We start from the raw sequence: 16,024 nt of genomic DNA, 5'->3' as shown, positions 1-16,024 counted from the left end.
CAGGATTTTTAAGGTTTTCCAAGAAATTTCATAAAATGGTACTACATAAACAAAAACTTGTACAACTTACCCTGTTTTATTGCATAATCGTTGCACCAATATTTTAGGGTGTCAAAATTCGGATTAAGAAACCTCTCGCGTAAACGTTGCATCATGTTTTTGGTCCCGCTATTAGATTCCGAGCGCTTTGTGTAGGTATTTTTTCCTTATAAAACAATGTATTTAAAAGAAGAAATCTAATATTTAATCGGACAATACCACGTACTTATTTAATTAACGTAAATACAAAGTTGTCTGATGTGTCAATTTTCTTTTTAAGATTTTTTAAAAATTATAACCTTTTTCTGTTCGTCCCCGTCACCGCAGTGTACCGCTTATAAAAATGTAGCCAGCGCTAGTTGGCATCAATCATGATTGGTTATGTTGCTTCCCGTATAGAGCGCGCACACGTAGTTGAATATCGATATTTATATCTCGCAGATTGCATGCAACGCACGCTCTCTGTCGAGTACCGAGTTAACAACATTTGATGGCCCACACTCTTTCGTGGTAAGTGTGTACTACGACGATAGTTAAGCGTTGGTTCAAGCTCCCATTCGGGTCACAGATTTTGTTTTTCTATTTAAAGTTGAAGCAAGGTTTTTGTTGCATGACTTTATTTAAATTGTTTGGCTTGCTTTTCTATACTCTACTTTTTAAATAAACTTACTTTCCATAAATGGGTTTTGTTTTTATGAATAACTTTACCTAACAAAAATTTTTTTTTGTTTTTCACATAAAAATTGCACCCCTACTTTAAAAACTTGATTTTAGTATAAAAATTACGATGATTATGCAATAAAACATGGTAGATAACAATGATGGTCGCATCAGAGCTTAAATTAACCATTTAATTAAAAATATCAACTATTTAATATTATGTAAAATATATAGTATTCCTGTCAGACTATATAACTTCTGTGATGAAAGTAAATTTCCTGAGAATTGTGTATTAAGTAGTTCTTGCTCTTGTGTTTTTTGAACTATGACAGTAGCAATGAACAGCAAAATTTGTAACAGGACAGCACTTGTATGAATAATATAGCATACCACAAGGGAACAACTAAAATTAATTCAACAGCTATCAGGGTTGAAAACATTTTAAACATTAAAATAATAATTATTAACTAAGCAATTAAAATTCTCAATATTTTTGTTAGTTTAAAATACTTCATAGAGAACTTTTCAATCACAGTAATCGACATAAAATAGATTTTGAGTTTTAAAAGTACCTCCCTAATTGTTTCTTATTTTTTTTACTATTTACATAAATTCACTTTAATACTGTAGAACAATGTCAAATTTGACCTTAATAAACAGAAATATGTTCTTATCTTATGGTAGCCTTTAAAATACTTCTTTATTAATACATTTAATGAAAAAAGAATATATTGTGGCACCATCTGCTAGTCTAGTTTCTTCCTTCCACCATCAACATTTTTTTTTTGTTTTACTCTGAAATAGAGCCTCCAATCTTCCACATGAAAAATCAATCAAAGTAATAATTTTCGGTTGTGACTTCTGTTTATTATTACCACGAATTAAAATCTTCATATGTACAAAAAAATGTTGCATTCCTCACATCTGCTAAGGAGGTTCACCATTAAGATATAACCATATAAGTGATACAGTTTGTAGGCATGGTGCTTTGTTTTTCAACTAAGCTGTGAATGGCGCTCAAAAAATTGGTATACGGTGAAAAAAATAAATGGCATAAGTGATGCAGCTTCGTAGGCATGATGAGCAGTTTATGAACTAAGCTCTTTTCAACTTACGAGACAAACTAATAATTCTTAATTGCTTTCAAAAATTCACGGGTTTCTCACCAAATTCTGGCAGCAAAAAAGTTTCTGGCTAATTAAGGATTCCTAATTTTCCTGGACGGTGGTCACCATGTCAATGTGTATGTAGTAGAAAAAAAAAAACTATGTGTTAAATTCTCAAGCTGTATAATTTCTGTATGCTTTTTACAAACACTGAGATATCAGAGTAGTCTAACCATTCAGTAACCTGCAGACCCTTAGTTTAAGATTTCCAAAAATGGCAAAGGAAATATTTTCTGTGAGAAAGTGCATTTATGTGTGCATTCCAAGATAATAAAACTGTTTTGTGGAAATCACTGCAGCAGAAAACAGTAGCCAAAAATTTTTTGTGGGTAGGGTTTGTGAAAACAAACTCCTACATTACAAATACATATGTATGTAATTATATTGAGAGTGTTATTTTAAATTGCAATATACACTCATTCACTGTAGTAGAGCTCTATATTTATATAGAGTTAGTCTTAGATATAACAGATTGCAGTATGACTCCATTAACATGCTATTATAACTTTACAGTTTGAGTAACACAATAAAAACTAAAGTCACATTTTTTTCGGAATCTTGAGTTATACAAACCCACGTGAAATCTCTTCAGTGAAGTCAGTCTTGGATCAGATTCACTTCCAATCTTGTAGGAATGAGAAGCTAAGCAACGACATGGGCTCGCTTCACTGCACATAGTGTGCGTGCTGGCGGACGGCCGGGACAGCACATCAGAACACGCGGTCCTGGTAGCCGCTGTCGAGGGTGGCAGAGGGCTTGGCGGCACCCCAGGCCGGGCCGGCGCCCCCTGGGTGGTGGTGGTGCGGCCGCATGTGTCCCGGGCGGCGAGGGGGCGCGAGGAACTCGAACATGCTCTGCGTGTGCTTGCCGAGCATCTTTGAGAGGTCGCAGGGCATTGGATCAGTCCAAAAGAAGTCGTGATTCAGCGCGGAGTCTGCGTCCGCGCGCTTCGCTGGGTCCAGAACCAACAGCTTGTCCAGAAGGTCACATGCAAACGGGTCCTGAACGTACGGCTTTAATCGATCCTTCACCTGCCACACAAATGAACACACATTACTTTTTATCTCAGGACGATGATACAGATTACAACTATACAAACACCTTGAATCAAACATCTTTAAAAGTTGTACAAGACAACAATTTCTCAATTTCCCAGATAAATGTTTTTAGTTTTTCTATTTCTAAGGCAGAAGTTAAATCCCCTAGTGGCATATGCAAAGTTGAGTCTTATTCAGTTACCAAACAAAATCAAATAGTCAACGTTTGTTTAGTGAATTTAAAGAAACAAGTTTTAAATTACTGCATTTTACCCTTTGACAAACTACCTATGACCCTGTCATCGCTGATGATGTGTCGCATTACCAATTCAAGCAATCGTCATAGACGACCAAGTCTAGCCTTATTTCTCAGAGAGACGAAATATGAGTAAGGAAAGAGCACTTGTGTTGGTGTTTTATACAAAAATACTTGTAAATTCTCTTGTATGACAATCCTAACTCAACGAGATTGTTTACAAAGAAGTGTACCATATTTGCCTACAGAAGGATCAGCCTTGCTTATAAGTCACACTTTTGTTTTTAGGCAAGAAAATCTAACATTTTCACCATAATGGTTGCCCTCAAATAAAGATTGCACCATATATCTGTCTTCACTAAAGTTCCATGGATACAAGTGAAGTCTTTGTGCTCCATGTCTAAGCTTATTGACGCGTAAGAAATACAGCACTGGTGATGCCCCTCTGTTCTTTTTTATGTTTACTTCGTATGGGTGTGAGGAAGCCCACTTCTCTCCCCCCTCCCCTAGATTTTATAACCCCTCACATACCCGCATTACTAAACAAATAGACAAAAGAGATGACTGCTATTTTTTATACCCTTGTTTCCCGCTTGTTTGTACTGCTCATGGAGCTTCAAACGACTGCTGGGATATTTTGATTAAACAAATTATACTTACTTAGAAACCAACATAGGTTAGTTATTTACACACATATTCAATCACACATGCAATATTATATTTTTTAAACTAAAAATCTGCATAAAATATGTAACCCAAAAGCGGATAAATACAGTATGTACATATGTTACACAATGATATTTCTGAGTTCTAAGAATCTGGGATTGTCATGCAACCACAGACAACTGCTTGCTGGTGCTGTACACTAAGAATAATTGCCACCAGTTGCATATTCTACATGTAATAGCAGTGATTACACTACTATGCAGGTACTATATTGTACACAGAGGGCTGTATTTTCATTCAAGCCGAGGGATTTTTCATCCGCCACTTGCCAAGGTCACGAAGCCCTAAACATAGTTGACAGCTGGGGGAAAATTAAGGTACCTACATGTTGTAAATAACAAAATGTCGCAACTGATACACAATATGTGTCAATATTACCCTATTTCACGCTAAATTTCATTGCTAAATATATTTTACTATGATATATATTTCCTGAAGCCACATACCAAATGCATTCCATGTGGAAAAAAATTTGAAGGGCTAAATATTTAGCATAGTATAAATGAACACAACAAAACTTAAACAATTTTCTTTGCGTACAAATATGTACAATTATTTACGATTATCTGAAACTATGAAAACATTGCAATTGTAAATATGCATCGGCGTAACCAAAGTGATACATTATTCCCTACTTGAGCGAGTCCGTAGCTTAACCGGCAGCGTGCTTAAAAACAAAGTTGTCACTGGAGTAAGGATGTATGTTGTGAAAGTTTGAAAAGATAAGATCTGATACATCAATCATGTACGAGCCACAAGCAATATTAGTAGCCTCGATAATGATTATGCTTGTTGCGTAAAAGGGGTTAAGTCCAAAATCATAGTTTTGAGAAAATCAAGATTGAAAATTATCAGGTTTCTTGAAGTCAGTTTTTTAAGCTTTATTAACTACTTTAGAACTTTGGAAACTCATTAATTGTTTTAAAATAATCTCTCTAATCTCCCTTATCAATTTAAAAAGTAAATAATTCAATTTTTAACCATTTTTGACTTAACCCTTTATGCAAAAAGCACAGGTATGTAATATTATACTTAGATTTCATAAAAAGACAAAACTGGAGTGACATTATATCCAATGAGATGAACTAGAAAGAACAAACTGAAGCGCTAAAAATTGTGACAATATTTATGATTGCTTTAATTCTGATGGTTTCACCGAAAACTATCCTTGGTGGTTCCTGGGAACTATTAAATAATAAAGAGAGGGCTGCAATAATAATTTTGAACGCCACTGAGAGCGGGTGGTTAGGCTAGATTTGAGTAGTTAGGGGGTTGCGAGCCTCATGCACTTGGGCTACGTCACGACCCTAAGAGGGGATAGCCGGGTCCACGTGCCCTTAAACCACGTGGTGGCACCCATATTTAGTAGATGCTCACACACCGAATGACTATTTCAACCCTAGTGCGAAAGCACAACAAAACATTAACATGAACATAATTATTCAAAAATTCATGGCTTTCCGTGTTCAATCACATAATCGTTGCACATTTTATTCTAAAATCAAGTTTGAAAAGTAGGGGTGCAACGATTATGCAGAATTTTTTTTTTATTAGATAAAGTGATTCATACAAACAAAACCCATTCATGGAAAGTACGTTTATTTAAAAAGTGAAGTATAAAAGAGCACACCAAACAATTTAAATTAATAAGTAATACATCAAAAACCTTTCTTAAACTTTAAATAAAAAAAACATCTGGGATCCAAATGCAAGCCGAACGAACGTGTAACTACCGTAGTACACAACACGAAAGAGTGCGGACTATTAAATGTAGTTAACTTAGCACATAATAGAGAGCGCGCGTTGTATGCAATTGGCGAGAAATCTATATTCGGCTACGTGTGCGCCCTCTATACGGGAAGCAACATAACCAAACAATGATTGCAACGAGCGCTGGCTTTCGTAAATGATACACCGTGACGACGCTGACGAACAGATGAAGGTTATAACGTTTAAAAAGTCTTCAAAAGATAATTTACATGTCAGAAAACTTAATTAAATAAGTAAGTGGTAATGTCCGAATAAATATTAGATTTCTATTTCAAAATACATCGTTTAATACGGAAAAAATACCCAAAAAAAAAAGGCTCGGGATCTAATAGCGGAACCAAAAACATCATGCAACGTTTACGCGAGAGTTTTTTTTTATCCAAATTTTGATGCCCTAAAATATGGGTGCGACGATTACGGGAGTGCGACGATAATGCGATAAAAGAGGGTATTCCCAGTTGATTCCTAGTCATGTCACATCCCTGTCATTTTCCTTTTTTTCCTGATTTTGGCAGTTGGTAGACACCCCTGAATGTTTCTAGATTCTATTAAACATTTATTCTGAAGTCTGGACTTAAGTCATTATAAAAAATTATAAATAACCTTTAGTGTTTTCTGTAAAAAATAATGGCATCATCTTACCAGTGTTTACATTAGAGTTATTTTTTATTGGTACTTTATTCTCGCCACAAAGAACTATTAAATAGATCAATATCCATACAATTCTTTACATAAATACATTGTCTCTAGATATAGCAGGTGGTAAATATTTTGTTTATGGATTAACTGTGAATTAAAACATGTTTACCATGATGAGAAGGGAAAAAAGGGACATGAATATAAAATGGCTACTGGATGATTTGTTTACTGAAGTGAAAAGCCATTGACATCTCAGCCACCAAAAATGAATGAAATCAATGCTATGTACAAATATTGTATACAAAATAAATTGAGAAAATGCTGTGGAAGCACACACAACAAATTCTCATGTTTCAAATAAAATTTTTATCACATTGCCATTAACAATCATAAACACAATTCAGCAGGTTAAACAATTTTGAAGCTTGACGGAACTTGTGCTATGCAGCGTTGCCATGCGGCGCAGCTAAGTTTCGAATGGGCCACACACTGTGATTTTTCGACAAAAGTTTCACGAAAAATTGGGCGCGGTTTATCCTGGTGAATATGGTACATACCTTCCTCTTCTGGCCGCGGGGCAGCTCCATCTTGGTGTACAGCTCCAGGGACTCGACGGTGGGCCACAGATCCGGGGTGATGGAGCCGCACAGCTGCGAGATGAGCGTCAGCTGCTGCTGCTCCGTGTTGCCCTGCATGATGGGGCTGCGTGTCCACATCTCTGCCATGATGCAGCCGGCCCCCCACAGGTCCACTGGCGGCCCGTAGTTGCGGTCGCCCAGCAGCAGCTCCGGGGGCCGGTACCACAGCGTCACCACGCGGTTTGTGTACCTGCCGCAGCGAGACCGCCGTGGTACCCAGCACCTGACAGCCTTCCCCTTTCATGACACTTAGGGGTGATTACCTATTAGCCCGCGTCCTCACCAGTGTATCTACCCAAGTGTAGTTTAGCCAAGGGATGGTTTTCAACAAACAAGTGTATTTAATTAACCTAAAAGTAAAATTTTCTATATTAATAATTGAGGTTTTAAAATATAAGAAATTAAAAAATAAACACACAAAATAAGCTAATATAGTTAAATTACCTTGGCTAACTTAGATTTAATTTACATTGCACTTCTCAATTGATAAATTCAAAAGGAATTTTTTGTTTGGACTTAATTTTTTGTTAAGTCATTCCACAGTTTGCTGGCTGTGTAAATAAAGGCTTTTCTGTAAACTGTTCTTCTATCTGCTAGAACTCTCAAGTTGTTTTCATATCTAGATAGGTGACAGCAATAAGGTGTCTGTTGCAATAGCTTACTGAATAATGAATTTTTTGGTTGCCTACCAAGTTCAATATTTAGCCATTTAGAACGTTGGTAACATTCTGTGGAATGCTGTCTTGTATTCAGGGTGTAAACATATTGTAGGGATGTGTTCTGAAGTACCTATATGAATTCTATACATTTCTGATTTCTATACTGAAGAGACTTTTTAATTCCTATTAACATTCCTGCGCAATAGTTAAAAAGGGATTACTGGGCAAAGTATGTTTAAAATTTTGCAAGTACCGTACCCTGAAATATGCTTCAACGCTTTAACCGTTCTTAATTTTTGTCTATCATTATACCTAAGCTCTTGGATGGATTACCTTCTGCAGCTTTCTCATTATTTATTACAATTACATATAGTTAGACCTAGTGATTTTTTTCAAAGTTTTAGTTGTTCCATTTTAATAAAAAGAACAAGATTCTGCTATGGCCCAACATTGCCTTCCACAGTATGGAGGTAAAGGGACAATCAATACCTAAAGGGAAGATTATATGGTAATTAGCGATAAAACCAAAATAACAGCAAAATTCAAGTCAACACCGAAATGGAGAGCAAAACTTTAAATTCAGCAATACTGCCCTCAATTATCTCATTTTGTCTGAAAAAATAAATAACTAATTTTTTATTCTTTGGTTTAGCTTTTTATTAAAAATCTAAAATATTATGTACCTACTAATTTTAAAAATAAATATTTAGTTTCTATGTTACTATGTATGTTTTTTTTCCCAATGTAAAGTAAATAAAAACAGTATATTACTGATACCAGTGATACCTTACAGTCATTGCTAAAGGCCTACAGAGAAACATTACAAGGATATAAGTTTAGTGATTTTGAGGTTTTAACATTGGGTATTGATTTTTTTATTCATATTAATAGTATTGTAGTAATAACGCAGAGAAAGAAAGTAAAATCTAAATTTGAAAATATGTTGGTACCAGAAATAAACTTAAACCACCAATTCATAAATATATATTTTTTCCAAAGTAACATAGGTAAATAAAAAAAATCCATGCAGGTTTGCATAGTAGTTTCAATAACACAATTGATTTTTTTTTATATTTAAGTAATTTTATACATCAATGCAAAAAACTATAAAAATAAAGTATTAACAACAAAACTTGTCACAGTATAATACCATAAAATCTTGGCTCTAGATGTTGCATTAAAAAAATGTTCAGCTGTACTTTTTATTTTCATATTTATAACTTTTCATGAACTAAGGAAAATTAAATACATATATTAAATAATATTAAATATTTTAGCTGTAGTTACTTGCATGTGTTTTAATACTTGAAGACGATAAAGATTAAATAAACTGTTTTTAATGACAAAATTTGCTTTCCTATAAATATCATAAAATCCTGGCTCTATCAATACCCAGTCCTGGACCCGGAAAGAAAATTTTCAACACGTGAAAAACCTCTAACCTGGCTGGGAACAGAACCCAGAACTCGTCTCACCAGCAAGAAGCTTCAAGCACTGAGTCAACAGGTCTCCCCATATGAATCAAAAAGTTAATGTAAAATAGGGTATTTATACAAGGGATACATTATTCCTACTTGCTTGTCAGAGTTCATAGCACAGTGTCTACAGAAGCGATCCTCACCTGTTTGCCTGTCCGTTTTTGTTGGCGCTGAAAGCTCGGGCCAACCCGAAGTCTGCCAGTTTGAGGATGCCGTTCTTTGTGATCAGTACGTTGGCCGCCTTCATGTCCCGGTGGAGGATCTGACACAACACAATGCACACAACTCATAATTCCAACGTACACGTGCTCTCTGGTAAAAACACTATACATTGAATTACAATACAATACCACAATATTGATTCCTAGAAAGTTCAGTAACAATACTAGCTAGTTGTTAATTCACATGTGTGGCTCTAACCTAGAAGCACTGAACTTTAAAAGGTGTGCTGGATAATTACAACCATAAAAAAGAAAACAGTAATTCAGAAGACTGAGTACAACAAACAAATAGTACTCGTTCATTCATATTTATAAAAGGTTATATTTCCATGAGCAAAAACTTGTGACTTAATTTTATTGACAATACAGTTAGTTTTTGAATTTAAAAAACCCTGCTGCAGTTGGGCACAAGTCCTGTTGAAAGCAGTCCTGTCTACTTTTCCTTTACCCTCCTCGAAAACGTCATCACATTCCTCGCTGTCACCTTCTCCTCCTTCAAAATATTACAGTCCCTTATCATTCTTACAATCATTATTTTTTTCACCCCTCTTTCGGTTGTTCTCCTTATCTCTCTAGTCTTGAGTTTTCCCTCCTGTTTCTACAGTGCCTTCTTTCAATCTTGTGTCCCAGCTCATCCAAATGTTTTAGAATTAAAAAATTAATTTAGTAACATTTTTTTTTTAGATGTTTCTACATTCAATCAGCCAAATCCCTAGAAAATTAGAGATAATTTTTATGCAAATTTTTCTTATTAAAATTTATAACTGTGGATAGGATTTATAATTATAAAATAAACAATAAAAGAGAGTTAATAAAAACATCTAGATATTTCAAAATTCCACCAATACAGACAGCTATAAGTAGAGACTGAAAAAAAATTGTTGTTAAAGAACAAACCTGTTCAACTTATGCACCTGAAAATCTTGTAGACATAACAAAGCACATCTATATAAAAAAAATATTTATGCAATTAAATTTGATAGTAAATTTCAAATTCACGCCCCTACAGAATATTTTTGACACTGCCAAAATAATTCACCATCAAGCAGTATGCTAACCTTGTTGCTGTGAATGTGGTACAACCCGTTCAGCAGCTGTTGCATGACTTTCTTGATCTCGCCCAGGCTGAACTTCACGTTCACGTTTGACAGCAAACCCGCCAAGTCGTGCTCGCAGAAGTCAAACACCAGGTAGAAGGTCGACCGATACCTGTTGAACTGGGTGGCTGTAACAAGCACTCTAGCAATGCCAACACATTTCTTTTATGGTATTCAATAACATGCATAATATAACTTTTTACTTTAGTCAAAATTCAAAATGCACCTCTAAACAAAATTTAACCTTACAAAGCATAAAATCTTGCTACTTCGTACAAGAACAGTAAAAGCATTGAAACAAAATTTTATAATTAATTTCATAATTTAAAGGTGGAAATATAACTAAATACCTACTAATATTGTAAATGTGAAAGTGCATGTGTCCTTTTACACAATAGAGCAACGGATCAAAATGATTTTTTGCATATTGTTTATGGGCCGGACAGTGACGTAGACTACATTTATAATCATGACATTCCATATCTCCAAGGGAGTGAAAAAGGGGTGAATTCAGTTTTATTATAGAAAATCATAAGAAGTAGGTCGTAGACATAAACAGTGAGTTTTTGTCATTTATCTATGTCCACCACACGGTCATATAGTAAGGTCTGGCAACATCTATCTTTCTCCTAGGCGAAACTCATCCACTTAGTGAAGCTTGCGGCTGCTAGCAAACTAAAGGTGCTAGTAATATTTTAGTTTAGAACTTCGTCAATAGATGGCGTTACCTTGAAATTTTAACGCGATATTTTTTGGTACATCTGTCACATCTTGCCTAAGGGTTACCTGCCTTCCCCCAAAATTAAGCTGAAGATTGGCATCCCAGTTTTCCTGATGCATAGACGTGATACACCGAGATTGTGCAATATATGGGACTTTAAAATCAAAATTTCCATTTTTCAATTGTATGTCCTACAGACTTGAAACTCTGTAGAGATGTTCCTTATGTTACGATGTGCTTAGCCTGGGCAACGCTGGGTACTTCAGCTAGTAGGTTTATAAATTTTAATGTTTTCAAAATGCTTGCAATACTGTGCAAAATTGTGTTTTCTTTCTGAGTGTCTCTTTCTATGTGTATTAAACACAAATTTGCACATGTATTATTCATGTAGAAAGACACATACAGCAAGAAAACACAATTTTACACGGATGCGAAATTGCCATGTGTTGGATCAGCTTCCATAGTGGATCATGAGACACTGGCCAATTGTGAGTTTGAGGTTTACATTACATATAACGACTATCTAGTTACGCCAGCCTCTGGAAGGCAAATTAAGACGAGATAATTTTTTAATTTATGTGACGGTACAAGTGACAAGAATTTAAATTAAATAAATGAGTAATACAAATGAGTGAAGTTCAGCTTAACATTGAAACCTGGAGGCTGTCTGCATTTGGTCAGGAACAGATGAGCTAGTTCCCTGTCTTTTTTCTGAGCTATTGCTAGAAAGTGGTAAGCACTAGCCAGGGTCGTCAAGAACCACTAAGAGCCCGGGGGTGAATAATTTTGCCGGGCCTCCTTCCCAATAATTAATGCATAATTTTTAAAACCCCACAGTTAAAAAAAAAAAATCTAAAGACTAAAAGTAACTATAACCATAACTGTAAACGTGATCTAGAGAAAATCTATTAAATAGTAAGGTTTCAAATTAAATTTATCAGCAATAAAATTGTACTTTTTTCATATTATTTGGGTAAATATAAGACTAAAGAAAATATTTTGGAACTCAACCGGCCTTCTTGAGGCTTGGGCCCCCCAGATTTTGCCCCCATTTCCCCACGGCACTTACTATTTTAGTAATGTTTCATAAGTATAATTTTTTTTTTGTGGGATGCTATATGAGCTGCTATTTCATCTGCTTGCAGGTTGATTATCTGAACTAGTTCTGTGCCTGCTTCACATCAGACTGTCTTGGTGTTAAGGGCAACATATTTCCCACTGCAGAAAACACGATGGTTTGCAACGAGAAAGTTGTGGCTATCTTTGATACAGTACAGTACAGGCTATTTTATTTGTCAGTCTACTTGCATGATGTGGACAGCTGATAAACCACAAAAGAGTTGCAGAGGTTTACTATAATGAAATCTCAAGCGTCTTCCACGTCAAGTTATTTCAGCGGGCGTAAGTGATAAAATAGTTATCACACAACTCACAATACTGTCGGTGGGAGTAATTTTGAGCTCGAGCGTACCAGCACAACTTTAATATTACAGAGACTTAGAAACAATTATGAACAGTCAAAACCCTGAGATTCTCTCTCTCAAAGTTTCTGTCTGGGTTCTGCAGTTACTGCATCCATTGCTAGACAGCACACCAGCCAGACCAATTTCAAATTCCATCACACAAAACAAGTGAAACTAAAAACTGCACTACACAGACAACTAAAATCCCTGCACAACAAATTACTTTGCATCTGAAAAGTCTGCGAAGACATTCTGCAATATGTAACTTAGTTTATTGGCAGAATATGAGATACATACCTGTGACATTTTAATAATATTTCATATTTAAAAAATAAATTTACCAATGACCTTTTTTTTTTCATACCTTTAGTGCGACAAATTTCTATCAGGTTCACAACATTCTCATGTTTCAAAAGCTGCAATATGCGAATTTCTCTAAGGGCTGTAATGGGGAACTGAAAAAGAACCAATCAAAATATTTAGATATAACAAATACACAAAAATAAGGCTAATTAATAGTACACAACCTGCTATGTTCAAAATAATATATACTTAGTATTAAACACATCATATAAAAAAAACATTAAACAAAAAATATCTCGGGAAGACATACTGACGTTAAAATTATATAATTATTTAAGAAAATAATGTACTTTCCTCAAAAATCTTACCAGCATTGCAAATTCAAGTCCTGAGCAATGTGGTACATAAGTGTAAATAAATATAGTATTAAAATATGTGAATCTTTATATTTACTTATATTCTGAGTGTGTATAAGCTAAACTATTAAAAAAAAATTACCTACCCCTTCCTTTTCATTGTCCATAAGAACCTTTTTCATGGCAACAAATCTCTTGGGGTTTGCCTTATCACGAGCCTTGAACACTTCCCTGAAATAAGGAATGACAACACATTCAAAACATTTAACAAGTCGTTTTATATATATATATATATATATATATATATATATATATATATATATATATATATATATATATATATATATATATAGTAGCCACACTCACTACCACAAAACATATTTTTTTCTGAGTTATGGTTAGAATGAAACTAAAGGAAAATTATTTTTAGTGAAAGGCTATGTTAAAAAGTAAATATAATAGCTGAGAATATAGAGTATCTATATTTGTTTAAAGAGATATAGGTAGTTACGCAGAAACTACTACATTTTATTTCACTATGTATATTAATTATAATGATGTGAAATGTGTTTTAAGTTGGTAATATATCACAATTTCTCTTATACTTCAAAAAGGAAAATGGTTACAGAAATAAAAAATTCATAACAAATGTAGGTCATATTTATTGTTAAAACAAATGTTAAGCTAACATTTCCCTGACTACAAGGTTTTAACGATGTTATGGATAGTTTTCAGATAATTCGAACAAATTGAAATACGAACAGGCTACAGCCCCAATTAGTTCGGATTTGAGGGGTTTCACTATACGTAGTTCAATTCTAACAGATAAGCCCCTTTTGTCCAGAATTATCTCTGGAACACAAATCTTACACAATAGTTTCTATCTGAAATTTGTAGCCCTAACATTTAATTTTATCACTAGTTACATTTACTTCATAATTTCAAAGTAAGACAGTAAAACACACATTTTTAGCTTAAAGCTGAGGTACAAAAACTAAAAAAAGAATTCAAACTATTTTTTACACATAACATCTAATCACTTGGCCCAAAATTCGCCAATTATATTGCGCATTTGCACAGCATAGTTTGCTGCCAAGTCAGAAACATAGAACATAAAAATACCAGCATTATTCCATTACTTGCATGCTATCAGTGTTTATTATGGATTCTTAATAAAATTAATGACTTTTAAGGACACTTATTCATTGAAAGAAAAACTAAGGACTTTTTAAGGATATTAATGAGCCCTACAAACACTGTAATAAACAAATTACATAAAAGTGGTATTGCAAAATATACTAAACCAGGAGGAATTATAGTACAAAATATTCTGTAGGTACATAAATTCTTAAACTTATAAATTTCTTCGAAATTTATTCATTCTATTTGTCAATATTGTTATTTTTTTTACAGTACCTACTTATGATACTGTGGGTAATAGATATTTGGTATCATGTTTTAGACTAGAACAGATAGGGCTGTATTAAATAACACAAAAGTTTATTATATTATATATATATAGCTGCAATTGGGCACAGAAGTGCCCAGTGGCAAGCATTCTCCCTACTTTCCCCGCACTCTTCTTCTGAACTGATCCACACTCCTCCTCCAGCATATTCCATTCCCCTACCGTCCTCACGACCATCACATTCTTTCCCCTTTCTGTTCTCCTCCTCTCTTTGAAAACCTTCCTAGTATTTTCCTTCCTACTTCTAGGCATTCCCATTTTGACTCGTCTCCCCAGCTCTCCCCATTCTCCCACTCCACTCAGCACCTGGTACATCTTGACCAGTCTCTCCTTCTGTATTCTGTCCTTTAAGCTCTCCCATCTCAATCCTATCATCATCTCTGTGGTACTGCACTCCCCCTTCCCTTCTCTGTCCATTCTCCTCCACTTGCCCTTCACCCATCTAGCTGCTCTCCTCTGCACCCCCTCCAGCTCCCTCTCAAGTACTGCCGTGTATGGGTCCCACACTGCTGCGGCATACTCCAGCATGGGGAGGACCATAGTTTTATAGGCCTTATCACGTAGGATGCTGCTTCTACCCCTAAGCACTCGTCCCAACATGCCCAGGGCCTGTCTACTCTTCTTGACTACCTTGTCTACCTGCTCCCCCCACCCCAGGTTGCCTTGCAGCACCACCCCTAGATATTTATAACTTGTAGCCTCACTTAACATGTCTCCCCTCCAGCGATATTCCCTCCTGTCAATCTTCCTCTTCCCGGTAAAACTGACCACTTTTGTCTTACCCACATTTATTTTCATGCCATTAGTTTCCACCCACTCTTCCAGCCTATTCAGATCATCTTGTGAAACGTATTTTGTACCAAACAAACATGTCAGTGTTCCCTGCCCAAAACCCCCATATTCCCGAGTTTGTATTGTAAGAATGTAGGTGACATTATCAATATTATGGTATCTGGATCTAGACAACTCCCTGAACAACAAATAGACACACGCACTAGTATAAATTTGAAATCAGTAAAATATAACGAGGAAAATGATATGGGAATGGATGCGTACCCAAATGTGCCTTGACCTATTTTTGCAACTTTCTCGTACTTGACAGCTTCATCGCAATACGGGAAATTGAACTCTTCGATATATTTTTCTTTTTCCTTGGTGTTCATGATCGTTGACTGAGTTAGAATTTCGTCACTCTTGTTAGGTATCGCCATTTGAGACATTTTAAAAGTACCATTAGATTGTAACCAAAAATCACAAACAACACATGTCAACAGCCATTTAAACTTTTAGCATGTTCAACAACACTTCAACACTTAGATACAAATCA

General features: G+C 35.2%; 1 protein-coding gene across 1 annotated transcript; it reads right to left on the bottom strand.

The window, feature by feature from the left end:
* Nucleotides 1-1,971: 1,971 nt before the first annotated feature.
* LOC134541801 (cyclin-dependent kinase 9) lies at nt 1,972-15,997 on the bottom strand. Its single transcript, XM_063385493.1, has 7 exons — nt 15,754-15,997; nt 13,376-13,460; nt 12,935-13,025; nt 10,348-10,514; nt 9,212-9,330; nt 6,851-7,121; nt 1,972-2,896 (listed from the first exon to the last, which is right to left on the bottom strand). Exons 1-7 carry the CDS (start codon nt 15,915-15,917, stop codon nt 2,576-2,578), a joined length of 1,218 nt encoding a protein of 405 aa, XP_063241563.1. The 5' UTR covers nt 15,918-15,997; the 3' UTR covers nt 1,972-2,575.
* Nucleotides 15,998-16,024: the final 27 nt, after the last annotated feature.

This window comes from Bacillus rossius, assembly GCF_032445375.1.
Source record: "Bacillus rossius redtenbacheri isolate Brsri chromosome 4 unlocalized genomic scaffold, Brsri_v3 Brsri_v3_scf4_2, whole genome shotgun sequence".
Lineage (NCBI taxonomy): Eukaryota > Metazoa > Arthropoda > Insecta > Phasmatodea > Bacillidae > Bacillus > Bacillus rossius.
The sequence above is the reverse complement of the archived record's forward strand: the minus strand, read 5'-3'. Positions and strand labels throughout refer to the sequence as shown.